Source organism: Amblyomma mixtum, chromosome 2, assembly GCF_055824585.1.
Source record: "Amblyomma mixtum isolate Tamu chromosome 2, ASM5582458v1, whole genome shotgun sequence".
Taxonomy (NCBI): Eukaryota; Metazoa; Arthropoda; class Arachnida; order Ixodida; family Ixodidae; genus Amblyomma; species Amblyomma mixtum.
Genome location: NC_143013.1, coordinates 40,045,903 through 40,061,588, shown reverse-complemented (window position 1 = coordinate 40,061,588; position 15,686 = coordinate 40,045,903). Strand labels below are relative to the sequence as shown.

The window sequence follows — 15,686 nt, the reverse complement described above, 5'->3', positions numbered from 1 at the left end:
TGCCAGAGATAATTATGCTTTATTTTGTTTAAACACAAATTTATTATTCTCCATCGAATAAACACAGACGTTTAAAAAAAAATTCTGAAATAAATATTAGTTTAAAAAGAAAACTCGCTTTTGTAAAGAACGGCGTTGTGGGCTATCCTATAACGTATTTAAAAAGGCCTGACTACTGCTCTCACTGGTCATAGACCTTCATCGTTAATTTTTAAATTCTATTAATAATTTTTGTAATCGAAAGACCATTATCACTATCATTGTAGTAGTTATGGTTTCGCTTTCGTGATAGCATCTGATAGCATGGATCGAGGGATGGGGAGAGGCGTCAATTCTGAGCGATTGGCTAGCTGCGGCTGGGTTGCTGCAAAGTTGCTACCGTTGCTACTCTATCGGCTTCCACAGCTCCCTTCGCGATAACAGCAATACGTTCGTGTGCCTGCCGCGGCGTTCTCTCACCAAAAATGAGCGACTGACCAGACTCGCACGGTGTCAACACGAAGCAACAACAGCGGCCAGTTGCGATGTCACGTGCGTGACCGCTCAGCTGCGTTGTGCTGTGTGTGTGTGGTACAGTCAGCTAGACGTCTGGTGGCTCTTTCTGGTCGGCATCGCAGAACGCCCCCTTTTCTGTGCTCGTTTCTTTCGCGTTTCTTAAGACCGTTAATTCTGCTGCCATAGTCGGCTCCGTTATGGACCCGCTGGACTCGCCGTTGGACACTGTGGACATTGCGATTCTCAAACGATGGCACCAAATAGCGCCTCGCGAGCCTGTTCTCGGAGACGACGGAGAAAGCCCCAGCGGCGACGGCATCCGCCAGAAAACGCCATTCCCAATCAACGAAGAGCTTAACCGAAAAATTGCCCTGTGGTAAGCTTCTTTGCTGACCGAGCGCCGTAGCGCGATGCCTGTGCACTAGTCCGCGCCTGCGCACTTTGTTTATGCACGCACTTTTGACAGCTGTGCCGAACGTTTCTCCATGCATTCAGGGTCGGCGATATGACGTGTCTGAATGCCCACGCCATTGTCAACTCTACGAACGAGAACCTCACAGACAAGAGCCCACTCAGCCAGCGACTTGTGGCGAAAGCCGGGTCGCAGATGAAGCGCGATTTGCTCAACGAAATTCAGTGTGAGCATACCTCCTCCTTAACTTGCTATCAGTTTAGCAGGTTCATGTAGTTAGCGTAATCAGACGCATTTCGGGTGATAAACGTTATCGTCACGTCGAGGGTGTCTGCATCAGCTTAAAAAAGTTTTTGCTGCGTCAGCTAAAAAAAAAAAAAAAACTACAGTTTACGCTGCATTTAATTACATTCTTAGCAGTTCAGTTTGATTCACAGATGATTTGTTGTGTGTGTATTTGAACTATTTGTCAGTTGGAATTCTCCATGCACTGAATATATGCAAAGTACACTAAGCACACATGTCTTTAGAGTGCTCCTGTGGCGCTCTTAGGAGCGAAGAAAACTAATTTTTAACCGAGATACTAAGGTTTCACCTGCAGTGCTGGCGCGTAAGTGCAGCCACATAGCCATACAAACGACAAAAGCACTAGCCACATGTCCTTAACAGAGCAGAGCTGTGCCAAAATTATGCTTTGTTTTGCAGCACACTGCTGCAGTGCTAGGCACACCTTCTGTCGTCTGTACATATATTGCAGAGTCATGCAGTGCATGGTTGCATGCATTACACCCTACATAAATTTCGTAGACCTGCACAATTTCCACATGCATGCAAATGATCGAAGGGATTGTGAATCTCTGCTGCAGCATGCCGCACCGGAGAGGCCAAGCTGAGCAAGGGCTACAACCTCCCAGCACGATTTGTTATCCATACGGTGGGGCCCAAGTACAACACCAAGTTTCACACAGCAGCAGAGACTGCCCTTCACTCAAGCTACTGGCGAGTGCTGCAGATGCTCCCGGAGCATGGGCTTCGCACCCTTGGGCTGTGCCCAATCCACTCCATGCGCAGGTCTTATCCACCAGCGGAAGGAGCTCACATAGCTCTTAGTGAGTGCATCTTAATTGAAAAAAAAAAAAAGCTCTTCAACATGCTATGGTTTAGACAGCTGCAGTTTGTAATAAACTATGTGTTCTATTGGGGCATGAGCTTCACAACTGCAATAGTTGTGGCATGCTCTCTAGGATGACGTCACATGGCATCTGGCACAGCGAGAGCAGGCTCAACTTCACTCAGTTTGTGATTCTCATGCTTTTCTTTTTTCGTCATCTATCATAGGTTGATACTTATTTGTGGCATAGCCTGCAACAAATGGTCTTTGCAACTTTCAAAACATTTATTATGAAGGGGCTGCTGTGGTGGTTCAGGGGTGATGGTGCTCGGCTTCTGTCCTGAAAGATGCCGCTTCTGGTTCGATCCCGGCTGCGGCGGTCGCATTTTTATAGAGCCAAAATGCTAGGGGCTCGTGTACCGTGTGATGTCTGTGCACATTAAAGAACCCCAAATGGTCAAAAGTATCTAGAGCCCTTCACTACGGCATCCCTCATAGCCAGAGTCACTTTGGGTCATTAAACCCCATAGAAGCATAGAGGTTATTACAGTGGAAATAAGCTCTATAAACAATGATGGGACAGTCCTTCACTACGGCGTCTCTCATAGCCTGAGTCGCTTTGGGACGTTAAACCCTATAAACTAAACTAACTAGTTCTGACAGAGTAAAAGTAAAGTATGGGGCAGACTTAGTGCCCTCGTTCGATGATTGGGGGGGGAGGGGGGGGGTGCAGGCAGGCAGCCATTTGCTACAACATGCCTCATAGTGCATAGTGTTACCTTGGCACAGAAGTCAATCAACTTGTAGGCAACTCAGCTGAAAGTATAGGAAGGAGTGGATTGCTGGGAATTGGAATGAACTAGGGGCAAAGTCAAATGACACACTAGGCAGCGATGCCATTGGGCCTGAGTAAACAAAAGTATGTTATGTGCTGTGGCTGGCGCTGAGCACTTGGGTTTGAGTTAGAACTGACAAAGCATGTTGCTCAGTAAACTTTCCTTCTCGTGCTTTATTTGTATTTTCTTTTTTTTTTGTCTTGGTGCTTCATACCTTGTGTACCGCAGGGACCATTCGCCGCTTTCTTGAGAAACATGGGGACACTGTCGACCTGATCGTCCTTGCTGTGGAAGGCACTGAGGTGGGCACGTATGAGCAGCTGCTGCCGTTATACTTCCCCCGCACCAGCTTGGAGGAGCTTCAAGCGCAGCATCAGCTGCCCAAAGACGTAGGTGGCCCTCGAGGCGAGCCCTTACTGCCCGAAAGAGGCATCCGCATTGTGGACAATCCCTTCGGAGGTGAGCAGGCCACTGCCATGCAGCTTGATGGCAAGCTTAGGTCTGTTTGCTTCAGAACTAAGGTCGCACACTCTTTTGGGGAAAAACGTATGAAAGTTCACCTCTTACCTATCACCTTTGTGTAAACTTGTCATGCCATTGAGAGTCAACACTGACTTGTTAGCAAGATGCAACACCCACGACATCTTCCACTCATTTGCTTGAGGTTGTAAGCATACTGGAGCTATTTGCTGGGCAGCATGCTGCAAGAAATCAGGCCAGTGCCATCATGTTTTTTCTCATCCCATGTTTTTGTGCTGCTTTTCCTTCCTAAACATGATGTAGCAACTTGCCCAAGTCTCTGCCTTAACACAGTATAGACAAATTGTCTACATAGCCACATTGTAGATGCGTAGAACTGCCTTTGTAGTTTAGTATGCAGTTTCTTGCAGTTGAACTGCTGAATACATTAGGTGTGTGCATCGCTGTGGATATTTTGTGCGTATGATGGCCAGAGGCACCTGGCCTATTCAGGCTATTTCAAGTCAACAGTAGCTTTACTCCCATGGTGGCTCAGTGGTTAAGGCGCTTGGCTGCTGACCCGAAAGACGCGGGTTCGATCCCGACCATGGCAGTCGAATTTCAATGGAGGCGAAATTCTAGAGGCCCGTGTATTGTGCCGATGTCAGTGCATGTTAAAGGACTTCAGATGGTTGAAATTTCCGGAGCCCTTCACTGCAGCATCCCGCATCAAAGTGACCCAGGCTATAAGCCTGAGTCACTTTGGGACATTAAACCCTCATAAGCCAAACCAGTAGCTTTACTCTAGTTTCGACATAAAGACTCCAACTCATACAAGTTATTTTTGGCGCGAGCATTTTGAATTAGTGTTTTTAGTCTTAGCACCAATTTCTAGGTATGCTATTAAAAAAATGTGACACCGCCATAGCTTTTGTTGTAATTGGTCTTCAGATTTTCTGTAAAATAGGTGGGTGCGCCACACGACTTATTCTCTCACCCTCTGCCAGCTCAGTGGTTTCTGCCTGCTTTGCTTCCCTGAATAGAAAAGGTCCCTTTTTACTATTTCTTTATTTTCTTTGTTCAGTGCAGTCTGCTGTGAGAGGGAACGTGCTTGAATGCGGCACCTGTGTCCTTAGCCACAATAGCAGGTAGTATCAGGTGGAACACGGCCAACTCGCTAAGAGTGCAACTGTGCCTTGGCATGTCATGCTGTATCATGTTGTATGAGAGACAAGTGCGCTTGCGTGTTTCATCTTCTAGTTGACGGCACTGTACCTATGCAATCCACTGTAGTGTCTGAAAAATGGAGTGGTTCTTGCCCTAGTAGCCATGATAATTGTTATCTATTGCAGATGAGGCCAGTGATGAGAAGGAGCTAGACCCAGGGCCCCTGATGGAGGGCTCTGTGTGTGTGGGTCGGACAGCCTTTGCCCGCATGCAGGGTGATGTTGACCGCCAGGCTGGGCGCCCAATTTCAGACCCCATGACACGGGAAATCCAGCGGTCCCACCGGTCAGTGAGAGCAGCTTGTGTGCTTTCTTGTGGCGGACATGCCTTCCATTTCTGCACCAGCAGGTTGCTTTTTGTGTGTCGAATTACGTTCGCTGGTTTCTGTGCATCAGTGGACACTCGTAGGGTGTACTAGCTCAGATCGCATGCTCCAAATAAGCATGGGGGTTGGTACATTCAGTGGGCGAAAGATAGGGTGTGTTACAGCTATTTTTCAGTCTGTTTGCTTATCCCAAGCATACCCTTTGGTAATAGCATTGCTCAATAGTATAAACTATCAGAAACGTGCTAGTTACATCATGTCGCATAGTGCACATGTCAAAGCAGTTTATACACATCATGCTGTTATTTGCATACATGTTGTAGATTTCATCCGGTGCAGCAAATCATGCACTGCAGCTTCCCAGGAAAAAAAAAAGAAAAAAAGAAAACTACATCTCGAATAGGGTGAAATGTGCGCCAGAAGCAGGTACAAAACACCAGAATTACAAATGGACAATATATGTGCATGTGATGACACGACTGTGCTACTATATAAATGTGGTGTTGCAAAGCTTTATGAATTCAACACTGTCCTTCTTACACCCTAGATTCTTTGGAAGTGGTGCTCTTGGAATGCTACTGAACTTTGTGATTTAGTGATGCATTCGGTGGCATGCCTATTTCTTAGACTGTGTAATCAATTTTATTCTGCCATTCAGCACTGTTCAAGCTATGTGCTGTTTACATTCTCACGAATAACATAGTTTGTCACCTTTTGATAGGAGAAAGCTTAAGATAGTCCTGAATAGACAAAGCAGCTGACCACATGAATATGAGCAGGTGGAGCGTACTGCAGTAGTATTTTCTGTCCCACTTCCTAATCGCATACTTGAGTTATATTTCACATAGAGGTCAAGCATAGAGTGATGATTAGCACAGTAATGATGCTACTGCGAGGGCAAAGCTCACAGACTCGGCCGACAAGTCAGCAAACATGTGGTCATCATCTCTTTGCAAAACTTAAACGAAAAGGAATGATATTTGAACTTCAGCAAGCTTAAAGGATCAGGCATATATTTTCAAAATGACTACTCGCAAGCGATGCTGCGTGAACGGAAGCTTTAATGAGAAAGCACGAAACCCGAGGAACTGCTGGGTAAGAAAGTGTACCTAGTTCAAAACAAACTTATAATTGGTAAGGATCTGGTCTTCAGGGATTGGACAAAAAACATGCTCATCTAGATAGTGAACTAATGCATCCAGCTGCCTGAGACCTGACGCCCTTACCAAAAATGTCACAAGCACTTGCGTTTAATCCATTTAGATTCTCTTAACTTAATAAACAAAACAGAACCATTTAAGATTGCCTTACTAGAGCACGACCCACACATTGCTATCATAACAGAGACATGGCTACAGACTTAAATAGGTGACAGGAATGTTTTCCCATAGTATCAAGTTTTTCGTAAGGATCGACTTTTCAGAGGAGGTGGAGTGGGCCCTTATTAAAGAGCGCATAGAGGCTGTCCTGTTGGAAGACATTCCCCACCTCAAATGTTCATGCGTAAATATCTCGTGCTGGGGCCATAACTTTGTACTGTGTGACATTTACAGACCTCCTGATGTGGCGCCTGAGTATTTACTCAAGCTAGAAGGGCACGTGTCTCAATTCCAAAGTCACAAACTGCTACTGATAGGTGGTAAAAATGTGCATGTCCCAATTGCGAGCGCTTTGAATAACTTTCGCATAGCAGCAAATACTTAAACAATATACTTAGCATAATACTAACACATGACTTAATTCAAATACTAGTTCATAAACTGATACATGTGCAGGGAACTTGCAAATCTCTACTGGATTTCGTATTTTTACCTAGACCCTGATGCTGGGAAAGACTGAGGGCACAAAGAGGCAGTTCGATGGCATCACCAATGCAGTGACAGTGGAGGTGTGGAAGGCCTGGTGTGCTGTGGTACATACAGTCACAAAGAGTTGAACGAGACTTAACAACTGAACAACAACAACCTAGAGTGTTACCTAAATATGCTGTTTAAGTTGAGAAGGGGATCTCTGATCATTTGCTTGTCAGTGCTTGCGTACCCATAGTCACTTTTATACAATTGAATAACCCTGTGATGTGTTCTTTCAAAGACTAGTTACGTGCAGCCGATTGTACCCTGTGAAGTGTTCTTTCAAAGACTAGTTACGTGCAGCCGATTGTTAAACGTTTAAACCCATTATTAAACATTTGGAAACACGTCTTCCTGATTTTAATGATGTCAGCGCTGTGTCTGTCCTCTTCCTTGTATGTCCTCATCCCTTGCGCTGTTCATAAACATGATCAACCAACTAGCCCTTACATACATCAACTCTTGTAAATGTCAACAAACTTTGCCTCCTTTCTGGAGACATAACCACTGCTATATAGATAGGTTTGCGAGCAAGCATGAAACAGTTAACACCGTGGATAAATCCGTTGGAAGCGAAAAATAAAAAGGTGAAGAAACAGCGCTTGTTTCAGGAACGAAAAGAAAACCTTGCAGGTGTAGTACGCTCTTTGAAAAAAACACTATTTTAATACAGTGCTGCCAAAGGTCATTGTTGAGGAACCAAGACAGTTTTGGAAATATGTCAGTGAAAGAAAGAAACCGTTGTGGCAAATTTCTGTTGATGGCTGTATGGTTACTGATCACTGTGATGTTGTGTGTCATTTCAGTGACTACTTTTACAGTGTGTTTACCAGTACTCATATTTGTCCATCCAATGACAGTGTTTCACCCCCCCAAAGTTAATCTTATTTCATACCCTGGCATAGTTTCTGTGCTACTAAATTTAGAAACTAAATCATTTTATGGCCGTGACAACCTTCCTAATGTGTTCCTGAAGTGATATGCTGAATCCATTCTTATTATAATATATACCAATATACCATATTTCATTATTTTGAAGAAAATTACCGAGTGACTGGAAGATAGCCAGAGTTGTACCCATACACAAGACAGGTGACCGTGCTTTATTACAAAATTACTGTCCAATATTACTTACTTCATCATGTACGCTGACAAGACAGTCTTTCTTTGCTTCTCGAGCCAAAACGCTCTGCTCTCCTTTATGTATGGGCTAGGTTCGTCTTCACTGCAAGAAGAGACTAAATATAAGTACTTAGGTGTCACTCTTACTAAACATTTTATCATGGAATATCTGCTCTTCCGCGTTCCATAAACTGTTTTTTGACAAGCTTAAAATTTCACCCCCTAGTACGAAATTGTTTACAATTCACTAATTAGATCAAACCTTGAATATGCATGCATTTTTTGGAATCAGTAACTAAACATTGCATTACCTGTCTGAAAAAGGTACAGGGGAAAGCTACAAGGTTTATTTACTCAAAATTTTCTCTATCACTTGCTCTTGGAAATTAATGCACGCTAATGGCAGTCAGTGCTTCGAACACCGAAGGAAAAATTTACGTTTGAAATTTTTTTTCTTGCTTTGGAATAAAAATCTAGGAATTACCCTTTCACATTTTCTGTCACGTTCAACATCAAGGCGCACTTGTCGCAATCATCCTAACTCGCTGACACCATATTTTGCATGAAACAAACCGATTTATTCAAGTTTTAATTTTTTTCCTCGCACTGTAGCCAACTGGAATAGTTATTCATTGCCTTTTGCCACACTTTGATGTTTTTTTAGCTTCGCTTATATTTGTTTTGTTTATCTTTTTCCCACCCTGCTTGGACCTGTACATGGTTTGGAGTACTTAATAAGTGAATTAATAAATAAATAGACTGGAACAGCTTCTGGAATGTTGTGCGTGAGGTGTGTAATAGAGGCAGAGCTGTTTCTCTGTCTCCAGTTTTGTCACTTTTGTCTTCTTTTTTTTCTCCCCCCTTCTATCTTCAACCTGATGCCAGAAGCTTCTTGCCTGTCCTTGCTTTACTTGCAGATACACTCGGCTACTGCGGAAGGCCCGCCAAGAGGATTTGCGTGCAGTGCGAGAGGCGCGCTTTTTCTACGAGGCTGGGCGAGACCGCAGGGGGCGCCCAGTGTTTGTCTTTGTGGGGCGCAGGTTCCGAGGCTTGAACCAAGAGCATGTGAGCACTTGCATTGCTGTTGTAGAATTCATTGATAACAAGACTGGCATCTAACGCTATGCTGCAGAGTGGGGTCCTTTCAGCAAATGCAACACACAGCTAGCCTGCGGTAGTCTTTGCAGCATATCTTACAGCCTTTGATGTCATTGGTCTCTATTATTTGCAACTGAAGGGCATCTTGCCGTGGCATTACACAGTCGCTGCGTACTCCAGTGTAATTTACAACTGTAAAGTCTTTATTTGGACTTTAGATACATAGACCAATATTCTAACACATTTCTATCAGTGCTATAGCTTGTTAAGGCCCAATTGTGAGCCTATATTATTTCTCTCCCTTCTTTTGATTCTGTACAGCATTTTGTTTTCATTCGCATACTTGTTGCAAGTCTTCTTTATACAGTCTTGTGGCACTCACTAGACACTTCTGTTTCTATGCCTTGCAGCACGCTGCATTTCATGCTAACACGCCCGCGTGCTGTGCGATATCGGTGCGCATGAAAGAACCCCGTGTGATTGCAATTAATCCGGAGCCATCCTCAATTGTGACCCTCATAGCCCATACACTGCCTCAGAATTAACTTCATACAGCTATACCACATTGTGTATCATAGTTTCTTCCAAGATCTCTGCTGGCAGTTGCCTATGTACATGGAGTAGTTGAAGTTGTTGCTCGCACACACACACACACGCATGCACACCCGGTGCACCCTGAGCGTGTGGCCATTGTGGCATGTTCTCTGCTCAGGTGCTTCTACAAATCCTGCTCAGCCTGGACTCGGTGTCACAGCCATTTGTGGCTGTGTACCTGCACACAGTAGCCCAAGAACCGCCAGAGTGTGAGGCGCTGTTGAAAGACGTGCTCGAACTGTTGGGCCCCAAGCACCGGCAGAACCTGTACTGCCTCTACCTCGTGCACCCCGGCTGGTGGACACGGGTGAGTTCCAGAACATTGCTGCTTCCTTGTGCAGCGTTAAGGGGGGACACTGGTCTTGAAAAAAAAATTTTTATTAATGAAGTCACAGTTACGAAATCTTCAGGGATTATGTATTTTTGTGTGCTGATTCTAAATATGTCATTTAATTTCATGTAAAACAATTCCTTGAGCACTTATGCACTTTCTATGCTAGTATTTTGCAGAGAGTTTTGAAGAAAATTTGCTGCAGGAAACTCGCTGAAATGTATGCCATCGGGTTCTCTTGACACCAAGGAATACAATAAGGGTGAAATTGTCTTCCTGCCTGTCATAGAACTTATGTTATAGAGTTTTGAAGTTGTCGCTTCAGAAATGAGAAGGAAAGTGTGTATTCCTGTTTCTGAAGTGGCAGCTTCAGTACCCTGTTACTCAAGTTCTATGAGAGCCAGGATGATAATTTTACCCTTATTGTATTCCTTGGTGTCAAGAGAACCCAATGGCATACATTTCAGCGAGTTTCCTGCAGCAAATTTTCTTCAAAACTCTCCGCAAAATACTTGCATAAAATGTGCATAAGTGCTCAAGGAATTGTTTTACATGAAATTAAATGACATATCTAGAATCAGCGCACAAAAATACATGTGCCCTGGAAATTTCATAACTATGACTAAATTAATAAAATTTTCTTTTCAAGACCAGTGTCCCCCCTTAAGTCAAAACGCCATGTCACATGACATGGGTTGGTTTTGGTGAGGGCCGATGAAGGCTTGCTTGGGGCTCATAGTCTCATTATCCCTCTTCCTCATGCAACAGAGCCTTGATGACTTTTAAAAGGTGCTGAGGGAGCCCCATGTGTTTAGACTTGCATCCCTTCCTGCTACCAGTTGGCCAAATTTAAATAATAATGACTGGCTTGATTTGATTATTTCTGCTTGTGCCATACCAATAACCGAACACTATTTGAACTGATAGCCCGAGGCTAGTGTGGGGTTAAAAACAAAATACATATAGGCAAAGACACAGTTCTTGTGTGAGAATGAGAAGTACAAAAATATCGGCATGCACATTATTGTGCGTGTTATTTTACTCAACAAAATCCAACCTTATCAACACAGCACAGCCGACACGAACACAAAACAACCATCACATTGGTCAGATAAGTTTCATAAAGTAAATTTTTAATATTTACAAGTTTTCATGTCATTGTTCTATCTCTGGTGGTAAACTGTTCCAAACATTGGTTCCTGCAAATTGTACTAGCCATTTACCATAGGTGTTATTTTTTGGTGGGAGATTAAAGTTGCCAAATGTGAAGTTTCTGGTGGGTCGAGAAGATGAATGAAACAAATAGGCATTCAAAGGACGATTACATTTTACTATTTTGTGTACACAATATTATGTTCATAAAAGATATTTAAAAACTGGAAAAGTGGCTTACTGTGTTCATTATGCAAATGTGTTATTATTCGTGCAGCCCGTTTTTGTAACTATGCATAGTGAAACAGTTTACTATGATCAATTACAGTATGAGTAGTTCCTGAATGAAGTGGGATTAGAAAGAATGATGGGCATTGAGCCGCTTGCGAAGTTAGGTGCTCAGGAAACACACGAAGTACTCCACAGAGCCCAAGTGTTCCGGGGATATTATTTTGAGAACCCCTTCTGTAAACTTTTCCACTTTTCCTTAAAGAAAATACATTTATGTGACAGCACCTGTGTACCATTTTAATTTTTTCATATTTCAGTACCTGTTTGCCTCCCTAGATAGTGCTCTTCTGCGGTCAACCCCCCCCCCCCCCCCCCCCCCCCCCCCCTCCCCCAGTCATTTTGGTTTTGCTTTACGTGACCTGCTGCGAATGCAGCTTCATTTTCAGCAAGCTTGTGAAATCATTAGTAGCCTGGCCTAGCTGACATTGGATAGCTTTATTATTTTGACGGCCCCTCTTCTAAAACAGCCTTTTTTTCAAGAGCGCACAATTGTGGGGAGGAATCAAGTTAAACTACAAACCTTTTTAAGAATGCGCAAAGCGAAAAAATGGTCAAGCGGCGCCATTTTCGCGTTTCCAGACGTTTCTTGTATGAGCGTTTATTTTTTTTTGTTAGTTCCGTTCTCTATCAAGAGAGGGCGCCAGCGACGCGGCCGCGCGCGTTTTTTCTCGGAGCAGCTGGGGGCGAGTGAGCGCGGCGCGCGGTCGGGTCGTGGTGCGCACGTTCTCTGTGCCATTTCGGTCTTCGCCCGCGGCAGGTAGTCTCATGGGTCGAGTCACTCGAAAAATTTTTAGAGTATCGCGTTTTCTTCGTGCCGCCTGATTTGGAAGGAATGCATGTGGCTGCAACATTCCTAGCGCAATGAACACATTCTTGGCGGTCTTCTTTTGCATTCACAAATCCATTACTAACATTAATAAAGCTCCATTCTGCGAGTTCACAAGAAAACAGCAAAAGGATCCTCAACTCGTTTTTTTTTGCCAACCCACGTGTGCTTGTTCACTTTTTTCCAGCCCTGTCATAGCTTCCCTCAAGGTATATGGTTCAGGTGTCTGCTGTGATAGCAACAGTTTCCTTTCCTCGAATCCTTCACTCCCCCCTTGCCTCCTACCAGGTAGCATCATGTGCAAGTGTGCAATTTTTCAGAAAGCTTCTTCCACTAAAATTGACTGAGACACTTGGCACCAAATATTTTAGTGAACTAGGTTGAAGCAGCCATATGCCTTTACATGGTTGTGGTACCAGGGAAAGGAATACACTACTCTGAAAATTTTTTTGACGTGCACGCTCATTTACTATTCTGCTGGCGAGATGAATGCTCTCAATTGTGTAACATGTAGTGCTTACATCTTGCCAACTGCAAGGCAGCATTACTGTTTTTAACAGCAATTATCAATTTTGTTGGCACATGCTGCTTTATTTTGTCCCCAATGGGACAGCATGCCACTGTTGGCTTCATAGTGCACTGGTGCGCTTGAAATCATGTAAGGTGGCGGAATTCCCTCCAACTGCAATGAATGCGCATCTCTCTCATTTACAGCCGCAGAGTCTGTATCTAAAAAGTCTATTCTTCACTGTAACAAAAACAAAAATAAGGAATGCCTTGATCCTGGTATTGGGAGAAAATGCATTAGAGTGCAGAATAGTGGCTGGCTGCAAAGCCAGAAGAATGTCTTCCTCTGCTGTAGTTGATTAAATGCTGTAATTCATTGTAATTTTCATGTTCTATGACGTCAAGGAGCATCGATTTTCACAATCAGTGTGGACTCATAAATTTTTCTTCTTTTTTTTCTGCTTTCAGGTGGCAGCATGGTGGTTTTGTACATTTCGCGCCCCTGATTTGAGGCACCGGTTGTGCCTTGTGTCCAAGCTCGATGACCTGTACCAGGAGATTGCGCCTGACCAGCTGGACTTGCCACGATTTGTGCTTGAGCACGATTTCATGGTGTGTGCTGCTCCTACCAGAGAGATCTGACCGTAATCTGATAGTTCGGCCACGAACAGTTTTGATCCCCATATTTTCATGAAATGCCCCTTTAGTGGTGTGTATTTGGATCTTGATGTCAAAACAAGCTTCACATTTTTTTTAAGCTTGTGCTGGTTCGAATTGTTCAATTGAATTGTAAAAAGGGATATACATAGAGCAGTGCTTTTTTATAGAACTTCACGAGAATGAATAGCTCCTTTGAGGAGCATTTGCTGCTTCATTCTTGTGTTGTATCAGACTATCGCAGACAATTTGATTTCTTTCCAGAAACAATGTTTCCTGCCAAAACTGTTGCAGTAAGCCTGGCTATTCAAAAGCAAGAGTTTGCGCTATTATTAATCTCCGCTGTTTACCAGTGTGTGTGTGTTGCTGATAGGCAGACTAACCTGAGAATCAAACAAGGGCAGCAGCAGACTCGACCTTCTCTGCAGCTGCACATTGAACCTGATGCAGGGGTACCTTTGCTTGCATTATGAACACTCTTCCTTTATCAGAAAAATTTCTGTATGTTTAGGAGGGAGAGGGGTGCACTTATTAGATGGGATAATGCATTAGTAGAAATTTTTCATTTTGACAAACAAAATAGTGGGTGAGTGACTACAGCCACTAACCACTGCTCACATGTAGCACATCAGTTGTTTGATAATGCACCATGTGCCCGAATTAAATGTCAATCAGCCAAGCACGTTCAACTTAAATGTTGCTTACACCTCACCTTTGTCCTTTCAGCATCGGCAGCAGTAGGTGCTCTAACGGCAGCAGCACTTCTGTAATACCCCAGTTAGATGACATCTGCTTACTCTTAAATGAACTTATAGTGTGAAGTAGGCACTTCTGTTCAACATTTTCTGAGGCCTCAGCCACTGTGCAAAGTCACTACTCAGTTTTTGCGCACACCTTACAACCTTTCTTTTTTTTTTTCTTTCCCAACAGCTCAATGGCCCACGAAGACAGGAACTTCCACCTGACCTGGAATAGCTGCAGTCTTTCGCTGGATAATGTTACATCACTTGGTGTAGCTTCTACTGCCGTGTTTTTGTACACAGATAACTCGCCCTGCCGTCATACTGTAAAGTTGCCTTACGAGATGCCTTGCAGACAAGAACATATGCCCCTTCTATGGCTGGTGTATTTCCCCGGATCGAGTGGACTACAAATTGTTTAAGTTCAACATGATTTTAGGTATGCTTTTTATCAATGATATAAGTGAACGAACTAGCAGAACCAACTAGCCCGACAACACGCTCTTCTGAACTGGATTTTTATCAATAAAGTTACCGTATTAGAGGGGACTGATAGTAGAAGAAAGGAGTGTTCCATTGAGGACATTTTGTGCACTCCAGGGCTCTAATGCTTCAGCTTCGAGCAGCGGTTTTGATACGCTGTGTCCAGATATTTGGGAAAGGCACATTAGTCTTTGTTTTCAGCTTTGTGACATGAGCTGACAGACCAAATGTCTTTTAATTTTTGTATAGGTATATTTTATAGTGAATTTTTCTGTTGGCATCTGCTTGATATGCAGCTTACCAGTCCTGAAGTCTTTTCTTTTTTTTTTCTACAAGACGTGTGCAGTTGCTCTGTAAAGTTTTTGTATGTATAAAGAAGTGTGGGTGAACCATCATCTGCCTTGCCGTTTTCTTCCTGGTGTCATAAACTCGCGACTGTTATTGTTGAGCTGGCCATATCCGATAGCGGTGCGAGGCATTAAGGATGGAGCATTTTTTGTAAACATTCCTCGTGGAAGAAGCAGTACGTTCGCGGCTTGAAATGCGTTGCACGTCGCCTGCGGCAAACTGCCATTTTGTCGGGAGTTGGGCGACTGCACAGATCGATACCCGCGAAACATATGTTCGTCTTATCGCACTTCCGTCGCGTGTTCTTTCCCACGCCTGGAACGAAAGTCGGGTCAGAGTTCCGTATTACAGCCACAGTGCCAGCGAGCGGTTGCGCAGTTGGGTTGACCGAATCGCGGAGACAAAGGGTGTGACGTCAGAGGCTCAACGATCCCGATTCCCTAAATAGTAGCGGATTCCTCAATGGACGCGCTGCGGCGCGCAGAGTGCCGCCCACGTCAGCGGGGTTGTAACCGACGTCACAGCCCGGTGTCCGCGCGTGTACGCTGGAGGAACCACGCACATCGATCGGTGCTCCAGCTGCAGCGTCAACACGACGCCCACGCAGCGATCGGAACTGCGCACTAGCAGCCGTTCCGTGCGACATCTGGAAAACTACCCGTTCCGGCCACTTTGGCGGTCATTTTCGGCCGCCGTTTGTCGCAGGCTCTGTCCGCGCTCGAGCCGAGCGACGCAGGCTCTCGAACGGGTGAGCAAGAAGCGCTCAAGGCGTCCGTTCGGGACAGCCCAAAAACAAAAACAAAACAGTGGCGCCCGCCGCGG

At 44.3% G+C, this 15,686-nt stretch overlaps 1 protein-coding gene across 1 annotated transcript; it reads left to right on the top strand.

Annotated features, from left to right (window-relative positions):
• The first annotated feature begins 272 nt into the window (after positions 1-272).
• LOC149359070 (protein GDAP2 homolog) lies at positions 273-14,911 on the top strand. Its single transcript, XM_089571267.1, has 9 exons — positions 273-871; positions 991-1,133; positions 1,774-2,016; positions 3,083-3,313; positions 4,666-4,825; positions 8,755-8,902; positions 9,648-9,836; positions 13,105-13,248; positions 14,224-14,911. The coding sequence occupies exons 1-9, from the start codon at positions 693-695 to the stop codon at positions 14,266-14,268; spliced, it is 1,482 nt and encodes a 493-aa protein (XP_089427393.1). The 5' UTR covers positions 273-692; the 3' UTR covers positions 14,269-14,911.
• The last annotated feature ends 775 nt before the right edge of the window (positions 14,912-15,686 follow it).